Source organism: Vombatus ursinus, unplaced genomic scaffold, assembly GCF_900497805.2.
Source record: "Vombatus ursinus unplaced genomic scaffold, bare-nosed wombat genome assembly UNPS02006874.1, whole genome shotgun sequence".
In the NCBI taxonomy this organism is placed as follows: domain Eukaryota; kingdom Metazoa; phylum Chordata; class Mammalia; order Diprotodontia; family Vombatidae; genus Vombatus; species Vombatus ursinus.
The window spans coordinates 7,157,742-7,172,249 of NW_020946652.1; the positions used below are offsets into that span (position 1 = coordinate 7,157,742).

At 46.9% G+C, this 14,508-nt stretch overlaps 1 protein-coding gene across 2 annotated transcripts in view; it reads right to left on the reverse strand.

Moving 5' to 3' along the window:
• ACAP2 (ArfGAP with coiled-coil, ankyrin repeat and PH domains 2) overlaps positions 1-14,508 on the reverse strand; it is a 121,798-nt gene that overhangs the window by 82,033 nt on the left and 25,257 nt on the right. Inside the window, exons 1-4 of one of the 2 annotated variants that reach the window (XM_027848734.1) lie at positions 5,989-6,046; positions 4,705-4,840; positions 2,344-2,463; positions 1,342-1,395 (exon numbers count right to left, since the gene is read on the reverse strand). In XM_027848734.1, the coding sequence (XP_027704535.1) occupies positions 1,342-1,395; positions 2,344-2,442 (153 nt within the window). In that variant the 5' untranslated portion in view covers positions 2,443-2,463; positions 4,705-4,840; positions 5,989-6,046. Of the gene's footprint in view, positions 1-1,341; positions 1,396-2,343; positions 2,464-4,704; positions 4,841-5,988; positions 6,047-14,508 lie in introns of those variants that run through there. The other variant, XM_027848733.1, reaches the window with a different exon arrangement.

A 14,508-nucleotide genomic window follows, 5' to 3' on the forward strand; every position in this document is an offset into this window, starting at 1 on the left:
GTCTGCAATACTTTCCTCTGGCTTCCTTCAAGATTTCGCCCAAATTCCACCTTCTGCAGGGGGCCTTCCCAAGTCCCGCTCCCTCATGTTGGTACTCTCCCCTGAGCTTGCCTTCCATTCCTTCTCTCGGCTTCTATCACTCGTACCTCGTTGTCTGCATGGGATCTCCCCCACCTTCCTTTGTACCCCTGGTGTTGGCCACACAGGAGGCGCCTACTAACTGACTGACTCTAAGTCCAAGGCTTTAAAATGATCACGCCCTTAGCAAACATTAACATACGTTTTCATAAAAAAGAATAGGAAAAAAAACCTGAGGTCACAGAGCTCAGAATGAGCTGAGGCCAGATCTGAACTCAGGTCTTCCTGATTCCAATTCCAGCACTTGACCTCCTAGGCCACCTCTGGTTTGTCCCGGGTCCCCTGCTAGCCAGTGAGGTCATTAAGAAAGAGCACAGAGAATGGAGAAAAAAGGACCCAGGACAGGCCTGGAGGAACATTTCCCCAAGCAGGCTGCTTGATCTGGACGCAAATCGGCTCCCCCAAAAGTAAATCTTAACAAGCAATTTCTTTCCTGAGACTCTGACTAAAAAGAGTTAAGAAAATAAAATTAAATAATTAAAAAAACCAGAATTTTTAGGAGGAAAAAAAATCAAAATGACTGTTTATCCTTTGCTAAAGCACGAGTTGTTTATATTCACTGAGCTTACTTTGGAATAAACATAAAAACACACAAAAAAAATAAATTTAAATGATAGATACAGTGGTTTAATATTTAAGTAAAAATCAAAATCAAAAAACCCTGACCAATGTATAGATTATATTCTAAAGAACTTTGAGTATCAAGTTTTACAAGTAAAGTGTTAAATAAAATTTTCTTTAACATTCAGATAATGGCGGGCATTACTTCTGGAGCAATAAATGCCCTTCCATCAGAAAGCACACTGAAGCAATATAAAAAGATATTTTACAGAAAAAAAACGATAAGTTGTTCGTTTTTAAAAGAAAACTTCTTCAAAGCCAGTAAATTGAAGGGAGGCATTTCATCCATCTGCCCTCCCCACCCCCCATCCCCTCAACCAACTCCCTCCATTTCAAAGTAATCCCATTAGGTCCAAAACTCAAAGTCAGAGGAGCAAAAGAAGCCCACGACCAGCCCAGCCTGACAGCTGTTTGGTCGGTCAGCAGCCAGCGGATGAAAGGTTTTCAAGGCAAAGAACTCCAACTTTGTCCTCTCAAAAAACTGTCCCCTCCCTCCCAACTGCAGGACTTGGACGTCATTTAGGAATTTTTAGGAAAATTCTGCTCCTAATTATTCATGTCCTGGTTACTGGCAGCACTTACTGTGTGAAAATTGATCATTTCCTGAAGACTTTCCGAAAATTTGGTCAAGCTTGTCTGCAAACGAGAGAAATTAAGATAAAATCAGTAGGCAAAGGGAAGGGGAAGGGGATTAGCATTTATAAAGCACCTGCCAGGCACTGGGCTAAGTGCTTGGTTTTGTTTTTTGAACAAATATTCTTTCATTTTTATCATTAAAACCTAAAGTAGAGACCACAGATATCTGTGGCCCAGCTGAGACAAGATTTGTAGAAGTGAAAGCTGCTATTGATCACTGAAGCCAAGACCTCACAAGGGTTTGACAGGTATTAAGAATGTGACACCCTGGAAAACAGAATACTCAATCTCACACCACCACGGCTATGAAGGCGGGGGGAGAGCGGAATCCAGGCCCACAGCCGAACACAGCCAGGAGGCCGCTGCGCTTTGTTCTGAGCTCTCTCACTTCTATGCATGATACATGATGCTTAAAGCGACCCATCAGAGAGTCTGACCACCCCAGGCCTGCAGAGGAAAACTCTCAACCTACCAAGAGTCTCCACTCTGATGAGGCTGAACGTAAATGAAACTTTCAGTAAAAGTCAGCCCCAGTTCGGGCTCACTTATTTAACTAGAATATCTGGTCATCTGTGCTGATATCACCCTTAGGGAATGTCTCTCATCCCTGTCCCCACAGGTAAGAAAGCCACAAAATTACCCAAATATTTGCTGGGGAGTTGGAGCCACAGATTCTAAGTCCCTGCAAATACTCTGGACAGTGACGTGACCTCTCGGGCCTCAGCCTCCTCTCACACATAAAATAGAGGTGGAGAAGCGAGGAGGAGACAAGGCCCCAGGGGCCTGAACTGTACCACCTCTGAGTCTTTGGCTAGAAAGCCCAAAGGGCAGCACCACTGCACAGAAGGGCACAAGGAGGGCAGCGCAACCTTGGTTTTGTGACTTGGGAAATCTTCTACTACATTTTAAATCATCTGTTTTCCTAACTGTCTTTATTTTAATACTCACCTCTACTACCGTATCTTTACTAGAATACTGGGCCAAGTCTCGAATTCCGTTCACAAACTGCTTATTTGCGGCACAAAAGGCTTTTCCAGTATCAATCATCACAATACAAAGTTTTACAAGCTGAAAAAAGGAAAATGTCTCAGTTTTACAAATCCTTTCCATAAGGGAGTATGAACACCTTATTTGCATCACAGATGAAAGCTCATTGGACTTCATCATTACACAAAATGACTAGGCAGTTCACAGAAACAGCTCCAGGTGACCAAATGTGACTCTTACTCTAAGCCTGCAGTATCCAGGTAGAGCCCCTCTCAAACCCACCCCCAGACTGTATCCATTAAGAAGCAAACCAGGAACAGCTCCAGTGAACACAGCCCCATGAGCTGATCCAAACTGGCCAGCCAGAAAACCTCCCAGACTTCTCAGAACTGCTGTCTACTCCTCAGCTCCTTGGAATTCATACAGAACAAACGATGCTGGCTAGAAGACATCTGGAAAGCACAGACAAGAAATTAAAGACTGTGGAGGCAGAGGCGGCTGTGTCCACCGATGGCAAGGGATCAGAGGCAAGGGCTTCAGAACACAAAGACAAATCAGAGACGTGAACCGGCTGGCCCAATCACTGTACTAAAACAGGAAATTAGGGTGAAATCAGTATCTCCCATCATACAGCGCAGTAAGCTCCAAGTGGATATTAGGCCTGGATAGAAAAGGCTAGAGAAGATGCCTTTCACAACTACATTTAGGGGAAGAATGCTTATCCAACCAAGAGGACAGAGGATCACAGGAGAAAAAACGGACAACTGTAATTACATAAAATTGAAAGCTTTAGCATAAAGCCAATAAAAGTCAAAAACGGAAGGGAAACTGTTAACTGGGGGGGAAAAATCTTTGAAGCAAGTAAAGGTTTAACAGCCTTATTAGATATGTAGGGAATTGCTACAAATAAAAACGAACAAGAATCATTGCCAAATAGATAAACAAAGGATACAAACAGGCAATCCTCAAGGCAAGAAATCCAAACAATCAGTGGCCAGATGGAAAAACTCTCCAAATCGCTAATAATGAAATAAATACGAATTAAAATAACTGAGGTTCTACCTGCCATCAAATTTCAAAGATGGGCAAAAAAGGAGGATGACAATTGTCCGAGGGGTTGTGGGAAGAAAGGCGCACTAGTACACTGTTAGTAGAACTGTAAATTGGTCTAGTCATTCTGCAAAGTGATTTAGAGCTAGACTCATTGACAGAGGCAGCTGGATGGGGCAATGCATAGTGTCAGGCCTGCAATCAGGAAGACCGGCGTACTAATACAGCCGTATGATCCTGGAGAAGTCACTTAATTGTTATTTGCCTCAGTTTCCTCAACTGTAAAATGATCATAATAATGGCACCTGCGCCTCAAAGAGCTCTTGTGAGGATCCCATGAGGCCATATTTGGAAAGTGTCTAGCACAGTGCTGGTGCTCTAGAAATGCCAGCTATCGACATTCTTATTCCCTTCCCCTGCCCTGACACCATTGCTGGCCTTCAACCCAAAGAGGTAAACAAATCAGGAGGGAAAAGATGGACATGTCAAACATATTTACATGACTGCTTTTGTTATAGGAAAGACCTGAGAATGAGAGCTTGCCCGTCACCTAGGGAATGACTGAACAACTTAGGCTATGGGAATGGAATGGCTGTTTTTATTACTTTCTGAGGTTTGGGGTTGTTTTTGTAAAGAAAGTAGGCAGTTTCTGCAAGCCGAAAAGGCTGGGTTTGCCTGATATCTTACACTTCCAATCCAAAGGAAACAGCAAACAGTAAGAAAAAAGGAGCAAACTGCCCACATGTTATCTACCTACTGAGATGAAAACCAAGAAAAAAGAGCTTCATGTGAACATGTGAACATCATGTGAATAGCAGTGAAGTCGCCCAGAAATTCACGTGACCAAAAGTCTAAGAAAGGTGCAAAACACGGCACTCCCGGGCCTCAGACGTCTCCATACAAATGCATCAAGCATGGGCAATAAGCCGTGAAGCTGAGATCTCGATGAAAGGAGGCCAACCGGATTTTTTCACAGGTATCACTGAGTCAGGGCAGAATGGGAACCTGGAAGGGAAGCGAACTCTGGAAAAGCACAGCAGATTCAAGAGAAAGGGGACTGGCTCAAGGTGGGGCGAGGAACACAGGGGAGGAGAGCAGCACTGGGTATTGAGAAGACAGGCTCCCAAGGAAATCCAGAAACCCAGAGGAAAACGTGGTGGGAGCCACGGGTGTGAAGGAGGAGTTAGAGGGACGGCAGAAGCCTGGCAGAGAAGCATGATCAGGGAACAGGGACTTCATTCATTTAGGCTTTGTGGGAGAGCTCTCTCTTACTCGGTCCAAAGCAGAGCAGCTAACAACAATGTCCAAAGGGCACAGGAAGGAAGCGGGAACGTCACCACCCAGGGAGAGCTGGTCGCTGAGGAATAGCTGGCAGGACACGGGGCACAGGATCACTCCACCTTACAATCTGTGACGGAGGCAGATGGGAAAGCTGGAGGTCAAAGGATCCAGGGAAGGGAGAAGTCGGGTCCCAGGGACTAAAATTCTACCAGGCAAGCGCGCCCAGGAGGGAAGAGAATCAAGTTCTCAAGAATAAATTCTGAAGACACAAAGAGAAATAATTCTAATGAGGAAGAAAAAGAGTTTTGTGAAGAGGGCAACGCATTAATCAACTTAGTTTTTAAAAACCACAGAGAATGTGGAAGGAATAACACAGCAACAATCGCAATAACTAATGCTCATCTAGAACCTGAGGGGAACCCACTCCAGAACCCAGGAAGGTCCGACTTCGTGGCAACGAAAGGGCTGCTGGGAAGGTAGTGTTAATCCAAGGGCTCCACACCAGCTCAGGAAGGGGTAGGGGTGGCTGGGGCAGCATCCAGACAAAAGTGCCAAGTGGGAACTGGGAAATGGGGGTCAGGGCACAGCAGGGCAAGGGTTCCCTGAGGTCCCCTCTGGCAGCCGGGCGGCTGTCAGGCTGAGGCAGAGGACGGGCAGGTCCCTGGTTCCCTGGGGTTGCTCCTGGACTAGAAACCCCAGGAGGACAGAAGCTGCATCTTAGCTAATTTTTTCATTTGGACACAGAGCTCAGCACAGCACTCTCATTCCAGCTGGCATCTAATAAGCATTTTTTGGCATGAACCCTAGCATTGGTGTGCTATTAACCTCAGGACTATTCTGACTCTCTATATAATAATTAAGAGGAAATTCAAAGACAAAAATCAGAGAAACCAGCAGAAATACAGAAATCAAGAATCAGCAAACACTTTCCCCATACACAGAAGCTGACTTCTTGAGATTTATTCATGGCCATGACCATTTCTGGAAAAGTCACTAAAAACAAAAAGTCCCAGACAGGAAACAAACTTTTTCCTACTGCATACCGGTGTGAAACTGGGCATAGCCAAAGCTGTACCCGAACATCACTAACGTAACTATTTCACTATCTGATTATTAAGCAGCAGAGAATGACGGCTGCCATCTTGTGGGATCAATGTCAATATCCCCCAAGCTGCTTTCATGGGTCTATGATAACATTGGATGAGGATGACTTCAGTCTTTGCTTACAGGTTTTCAGCACCTGTGGATTATGAGGGCAAGTCTGACTGGACTTACCTTATCTAGCTTGAGTTCCAACTCCGCCACGTCTCCTTCCACCTCTTCCAAAGCAGCCCTGCAAGGGTTACCAGAAAGCACTTGATTAAGATGCCTTCACTCCCCAACCCACATCGACCATGCCTCCTGCCTTACATCAAGTCATTCCCGACCCAGTCAGGATACAAGCAGGCTAAAGAGCAAGCTCCTGGTTGCAAAGGTCCCCGGGATTCGGGAAGGCTCAAGTCTATGCCATGAAGGGAGGTCAACAGGACGATCTGGCAAACGAGATCATGATTCTGTGTAACCCAATCCTTTCCAGAAAAGGGGGCCCTGTTGACAAGGCAGCCTGACTCTGACCCAGGACATTCTTATCACATTCTGTTTCTGTTCCTTTTCTGGTTGGACCAGATCTATAATCTCATAAGCTCCCAGGGAGGAAACTCCATCCACAATGCAGGTCAATTTACAGGCGTAAAAATAGAAACATGAGGAATTCAACCTCTTACACAACAATTAAATTGCTGGACAACAAAAGCATCGCCGGCAAGAGGAGCTGCTCTGGACAGAGCAGCGTCAGTATTCCTTTGGGGACTTCCTATGGCCTTAAGAAGCCGAGTCACCTGCTCTCCCAACCATCTCCTAGTTGGGGGACAGAGAAAAAGAAATCAAGGAAAGGGAAGGAGCAGAGGAAGAAGAAGCCCAAGGGGAAATCCCTGCCGAACCAGGCCAATGAAGCTCCAAACAAAATGGACAAAAGGGTAGAGGAACTGACCACCTGATATTATACAGACCAATATCGGCCACTGGAACTGATTGACATTAAAGACAAACCTACTACAAGAAAACTAAAATCTCTACTTGGAAAAACTGAGAGAAAATTTCTAACTATCTAGTCACTTGTTTTGATATAGCAAAAAAATGCCTCTTCTCATACATATGAAAAGCATTTGTACAAGCTGCTTCTTCTAATCCCCAAATTCACTTTGATGTGTGTGTTTTGGTGGAAACCACGTCGCCTAGCAGAAAGGTCCTCGGCCACAGACGGTGACCTAAAACAAAGGCAGAGCTGGAGACTGTGGGCTCCAGGCCCTTCCTTATTCATGACAATGTGACAACAACCAAAATGAACTGGAGATCAATACGGGATCTCACAGGCTACCAGTAAGAGCTAGCAGGACGAAACCCAGGCCTGCACGTGGCTCCGGACGGTCTGGCTTATTCCAAAGAAACAGGGCAGGGAAATGAGGGAGCTGGGGACATCAGACAGTCTGAAGGGATACTCCTGAGAGGAAATCCGGGAATCCAAGCAGGAAAAGCACAACGGATGATAATGGAGGGCAAAAGAGAAGCATTTCGGTTATAAGCGTGTACTGGAGCCTGCCTAGACATAAGCGTTCAAGAAGCACCTTAAGTTTGGAGGAAGAAAAAGGGTGAATTCTACCCTGCACAAATAACAGGCATTTGGCTTGGGGTAACGAAATCCCCAGCTCCTGAAAGCATTGATAAATGGGCATAGTGAGCCCTCACTGTCAGTGATACACCAAAAAGCTGTGGGAGACACGAGAGGCGCTGCTATGGGGCTGGAAAGGGACCAGCAGCCCAGGTTTCAAAGATTAAAACTAAGAACTGTGGGCTCAGATTCTAGGGGCCAGTCTTAAGCAAATGCACTTGCCATGTGCTTGGCCAACTCTGAGAGGGGACAATGAAGAAACTGGCTGGTGCGTGTCCAGAAGAGCAGCTTCACCAGGAAGAGCTGAGGGCACGGCAATGGCCGGCTGGAGGAGCTCCCGGGACCTCTCCAGGGTCTCTACTAGCAAACAGACAGGTCGCTCAGACAACTACAGCTCTTGGGGAAGAGATGGCAGGCTGTGAGCTGGCCAAGAGCACCCCGCAAGTCCAGAGATGTGGAACTTAGCCTCTGACGGCCCCACGTCCACTTGGTGGAAGGTCTCCAGTGGAGGGCCCCAGGGATCTGTGCCGGCCCTGGGCTTCCAGCATTTGGCATTTAGCATAACAGTATTTGGCATTTTTATCAGTGGCACGCCTGCCAATTTTCCAGGCGGCACCAAGCAGAGAGGGAGGTGAATTCACTGGACGATGGACTCAAAATCAATCGTTCAAACAGCAAGCATTTACTAAGCACTCACTATGTGCCAGGCACCGTGCTAACTGCCAAGGACACAAAGACGAGCCAAGCCAGCCCTGTATTCAAACTACGGAAACAGCATTTACCGATCTAGTAGAAACACATGTTGTAGGCGCAGTAACAATCGCCAACATTAATAACACTGGGAGACTTGCTTAACATTTTACTACAGTTATCTCACGTGTTCTTCCCAACAATTCTGCCAGGCAGGTACTATTGTCCCCTTTTTGCAGATGGGGAAACTGAGGCTGAGAGAAGTCAGCTGGCCTGCCCACAGTCACAGAGCAGAGAAGGGTGGGCAGGGCTTTCCGACTCCAAAGCTGGCCTTGTCCACTACAGCACCAACCTCCAGGCTCCACTCACAAATGGCAGCCCGTGAGTTCAGTCTTGACAGAAGCCAGGGATTCTAAGAGCGGGAGATGGGAAAGGAAAGCGTTCTAGGCGTGGGGGCGGCCGATCAATGATTCAGTCTCTACTGTGCTAAGTAAGCTACAGTCCGTCTAAAGTGTGGAGAGGAGAGAGGGTGCGTCATGGGCAACAGTGAGTAAGACTAAGCCCAAGTCACACTTGCCTTCACAAATGGAGACGCTCAACGGGTAGTTTGGGCCTTTGTGTGAAGGGGAGGCTCAGTGAGTCAGCAAAGGGATGTGGGAGCCAAAGAAGCGAATGCAGAACTTTCAGAAGCAGGAGGTGACAGTCCTGCCATCCTTTGGCCAGAGCTCTCTGGGAGACCTGGGGTCAGGCCTCGGGCCGCCAGGGAGGGACCCGACGGGCGGCTGCAGAACCTCTGGAACATCATTTTGGCAGCTACAGAAAAGAGGGATGGGGGGCCGGGGTTACTGAGGTTACTGCCATAGGCCAACAGGAGGGACGTGCCGCCTGAGAGGCTGCTCGTGTGCAGAGAAGGGCATGGATGGAAGGGTGTCTGGAGGTACAATAAGACTGGGAAATGACCAGATGGGAGGTGAGGTAAGGTGAAAGTGGATGGCAACGCTGGCAGCCTGAGGATCTGGGAGAGGGCAGTGCCCTGTGGGAGCTGGGAAGTCAGAACTAGGAAAAGAAAGTCACCATAAAGCCAGCCAGCAAAAACGAGCCCTGTGGCCGTGCCTTCCTCATATGGATGAGGACACCGCCTGAGTGAGTCCATTTCTCCATTCATTTCAGTGTGGGAGAGGAGGGTGACAAGGGAGTGCCCACTGAGCAGCACAAGAGGCACTGGTGGCATCGGGGGCATCCGCAGCTCATAAACAAGCTTGCCAAGGACCCAGTCGTGGCGGAAACCGAGGATCTGCTGCCCTGCCAAAAGCCATGGGTCTGAATCAGATCCCAAAGCCCTTGAGAAGCCACTTTGGGAAGAATGCCAGAGTGGAAGGATGCTACGGGCAGATGCAACAGCTTCAAGGTTTTACTCTAAAACTGCTAACACAAGTTCATTTTTCAAATATAGATGTCCTGTGCTTGAGGGAGCAGACTTAATCCTGAAAATCTGTGGATAAAATGTGTTTTACGTGCACCGAGTGAGTTTGCCTTTTAACAGACTCCTTTTTATAAGGTGATCGTCCACTAATTTATTCAGTAAATCTGGGGACAAACAAACCACCACCAAAAATAATCTAAGTTGGAGGGCACGGAAAGCTGGCTGCAGAGACAAGAATTCTAGCGTGAATTCTAGGCCTTCCTCAGTCACATACTGCAACCTTCACTCTGCTAATTTAAAAGACAACGAAACGTCACGGATCAAAGAAGGAACAAAAGGAAGATGGGAAGAAGTACTACCACGCATCACAAATTTGTCCAGCCAAAGGGAGTTTGTTTTCCTACTGTAATGGGAAAACACCAGCACTTTCAGCACTAAAAATACTCCACATCAACTCAACAGCAGGCCTCCCAGCACAGCAGCCACTTTTGGGCCTTCCCAAAGTACCCTTCAGGCGCAGCTAGGTAGAGCAGTGGATAGAGCTCCGGCCTTGGAGTCAGGAGGACCCGAATCCAAATGCGACCTCAGAAACTTGACACTTACTAGCTGTGTGACCCTGGGCAAGTCACTTAACTCCAACTGCCTCACCAAAAGAAAAAAGCAAAAAAACCAAAGTGCCCTTCTGTGGCCAGCGGCAGAGCCACTTTATTGGGGACACATTATTTCCACGTACCTGGTCTTTTAGCAATAACCCCCAATCTAATGCAGTCCTCATATTAAAACAAGCCCAAGAGATATTTGAGAAAACCTTTCTCACAAACTAACACATCATCAGAATATAAAACTTAACAATGGATTAAAAGTTAAAATGACTGGAGATCTCTCTTTTAAGACTGATTCCCCCTTTAATCTCAGAAGTCTTTAAGGAACCAAGATATCTGTCCCCTTTTTCAAAAAAAAAAAAAAAAAAAAAAAGAGAAACCCTCAATAAGGGCTGCCTAGCTATGTAGCCTCAGGCAGCTTACTTCCTGGCTTTTGGCTATATGAAATAGGGCGGATGTGGGCCAGCAAAGCTTGCAAGTTCCCTCTGGCCTGAAGATCCTGGGATTCTCAGCCTTCAGAATGCTCCCCGAGTGCCAAGGAGCAGCAATCAGCATCTGGATGTGATTTTCCTTCCCAGCTCCTATGTCTCTGTCTCTCCAAAACTCTCCCTGGGAAAGATCTTGTCTCAGGGGCCTGCGCAGAACTCCCTGCTGATCTACAAAGCTCAGCCACTAAGAAAAAGGAAGAAGAAAGGGAAACGCTGCTTTAAGAGCGTGCCAGTTAATTCAATTGTTTGGACAAAGGCTTCGCTCTCTATCTGTACCTGTATATTTCTGAAAGAGTACTGTAAGAAAAGAAAAACTTCGTAGTTGTTGCTGTTAAAAACCCTGGGTACAAAAAAGAGGCAGTAAGGACAGGAAACTCTGGCTCTTCCTGCCCCTCCCCCTCTAGCCAGAGTAAAACCACCAAAAGCCAGAAGGACCTGAGGAGGTCCAACAGGGCCCAGGGTTATCCCGCATCAACAGGCCTGTCAGAGATGGACCCACTGGCCCGGGGCCTGTGTTGGCCATTTAAAACCTGTATGCATCTGGGAGCAGCAAAAGTTAGCGGTTCTTGTGACTTGTGACAACAGATACCCTCTGGCCCTTCAACAGGAGACCCTACTCCTTCCCTTGCCAGGCTTTGGGCCCTGTAGATGGTATCTTTCCCATTAGAAAGTGTGCTCCTTAAGCACAGGGGCCTGCCTGTATTTGTACTGCCAGCAATTAGCACAGAGCATGCCCATAGTAAGCATCTAACACCTGCTCTATCACTGCGATGATGATGATGATGATGATGATGACGATGACAGCGATGACAGCAGCATTTATATGGTACTTCTTAGTAATGGGCCTTACAAATGTTATCTCATTCGATCTGGGGACATTAGGAAAAATCTGTTTCCCCATTTCTAGAGAAGAAACTGAGGCTGAGGGAAGTCACATGACTTGCTCAGCTCAGTGTCTGAGGCACGTGTTGAACTCAGGTCTCCCCCCACAAAGTCTAGCACTCTGCCCACTGCCCCACCCCCATCCCCTTCCCCCAGACTGCCTTGATTACAAAACAAGACAAACGAACTATTTATAGCCAAAATCCACTGAACAGTCCCCCAAATCTTAGCTCTGACAATTCCTAAAGTAGGAATCCCTAAAGTAGAGATCCTAAAACAGGAAGCAGAAACACTATTTTGGAAACATTAAAGCAAAGTTTTCTCTCTCTAGGTCAACATCAGAGGTTTCCAGATAGAGTGGGCCTAGAGGAGGGCCTTGCTCTGGGATCAGATCAGCCCCGCCCCACCCCGCCCCACCCGCAGTCCTTTCAGACTGGTGACAACCCAGCCCAGGCCGCCCCAACTCTCCCCTGGCCAGCTAGGCCCTCTCCACCACAGCCAGCCTCTCTCTCCTTTCCTACTGACCGCAGATACAGGAGTCTGGAGTCTCAATACGGACATGCAAACAGGCATTTTGAGGAAAGAGCTTTACAATCTCCGAAAGAGAGAGCGGTTCTCATTTACCAACAGAAGGAAAGTTTACTAGTAAAGTCGAGACAGTCACGTTGGCTCTCCCACAAAAGCTGTGCTGGCGCCTCCCCTTTGCTCTCCCGCCATATATGTGTGTATATATACATGTGTACATGTATCCAGAGACAGAGGCACATGAAATCGATAATAAATGCATACAAGAGGAGAAGCCAAGGCAGCAATCATTTGCTAAGCACCCCGATGGGTGTTCCAGGCACTGTGCTAAGCCCTGTAGATACAAATAAAGGCAAGAGACAGGCCCTGACCTTAAAGAGCTCCCAGTCTCATCAGGGAGGGTAGAAGCAAAACAACAAAGTACAGACAAGCTACAGACAAATAAAGTGGAGAGAATCCACTTTCTCTAGCCACTAGCATGATGAGGGTCCAAGAAAGGCTTCTTGTAGAATGGGGGATTTTAGGGTTTGAAGGAAGCCAAGGCGGACAGGAAGAAGCCATGAGGGGCCAAACTGCCTCAGAGAATAGATTGTCATCACTACCCAAAGCGCTTCCTGAAACAAAGGCCTGACACCTAAAACCCAATATTCTCCTGATGATGACGTACGGTCACAAGTTATGGAATACTATAGTCTCAAAACAAAAGGAAAAAAAAAAGAAGACTCCCCAAAGTACCAACAGCTAAGTGTATGCTAGGCACACGTAGACCGAAGCATGTTAAAAATGAGAAACTGTCCCGGCAAAGCACAGCAAAGTCTGTCTGCTCTTAAGAACCAGCAATGGGTGATGGACAGCTTCTATGGACCACTGGCACACAAGCAAGGCGAAGAGGAGGTAGGCCTCCAGAACGTGGCCGGTGGGCGAGTCCCACAGAAAGGGTGGGCACGGCTGGGTTACGGAACACCTGCACCCATGTAGCCTTTAGTACTGGAATACATTCTAACTCATCTCTTCCTCAATTCCACTTTCTTGAAGGATTTTTTTAAAAAGGCAATTAAATGTATGACCATCCAGAATGCCAGTCAAAAGATACAAGAACAAGGCGTGAGCAGGTGCCCCAAGTTAATTTAATGGGCATTAAATCTAAGAAAGGCGGGCAGAGGGATCAGAGAGCAGGCCGAGGCTGAGAACACCCTGGGGCTCAGCCTCCTTTGCTGGCTACGGGCCGCTGCTTAATACCCTTTAATACAACCTTTAATATACAAGCAGCAGAGCAGGCATCCCACATCACTGGCAGAAGGAACGTCCTTCCATACCAACAACATCACAGGCCAGTCCAAAGGAAAAAAGTCCAATTCTAAAGAAGCCAAATAAATGTTCCTAATAATCGAAAGTACTAGATTGTACACTTGAAGCCCAGCTTCCCAAGAACCTTGCAAGAAAGGGTCTCCTCCTCCCCCAGACTGAGGAAGCATTCCTGGCAGAATTCAAGGCTCAAAGCCGAGAACAGGCTGCCTCTGCAGTCTAGCGTGACCTGACCCTCAAAATCCTAGGAAATCAATTCTAAAGACAAGGAAATCCAGGCACAGAGAGCTAAGTAACTCAATCAGCTAAGTGACCTGCCACAAAAGGGATTAAAAAGCAGGACTCCCCAAGTCCAAGGCTGCCTTTGTCCACAGTTATTATAATTAGCAACTGTAAGAGCCACAAATATTGATTACCGTGGTACAAAGGCAGAGGAGAAGTCAGGAACTTTAAGACACTGAGATCAATTTATAATGGGAAGGGCAGATGAATGAAAAGAAAACCAAAGAAATCCAACAGTGTTGGAGCTGAGAGGAAAACGAGATGGTGGCACTTCCCAACCAAAGTCAGAACTGCGCCATGAACAGGGGCCAGGCACTCAAACTTTATTTCCATCCAGTTATGATTCAAACCTACAACATAAACAATTACTTAATGAATAAGTTTAAAAATCTTTAATCCATGTAACAGGCCGCTAGCTGCAATAGTAAAAACATATATGAGTCTGAATTACCTCCAAGAAACAAGAATTTTTGACATGCCTTGGTTTCCTCATGTGTAAATAAGAGGACTGACCTGGAGGCCTCCAAAGCCCCTTCGGTAAATCAGTAAGCCAAGGACCCCATGCTTCTCACAGGAAGCAGCTGGCTTGACAAATAAAGTCAGGTACAACATATACTTACACGAACACTACTCCCAAATCCAAACCGTGCTCAGCACTGGGCACTGGGCACAGGAAGCAATATGCATACGCTGCCAAACACCTTTCATGTCTGCATTCGACTTGACATAAAAATCATGAAACAGTGGGAAGTGATAATGAATGCCTATCACGCTACCTTGTGCACCTCACCTGAACAAGGAATTACCAGGTGAAACCTCTCAGAAAGACAAGGGCTCCCCCTGCACTGACCGTCCCAGACCAGGGGCCCAAGAAGGGACCGGAGCAGTGAC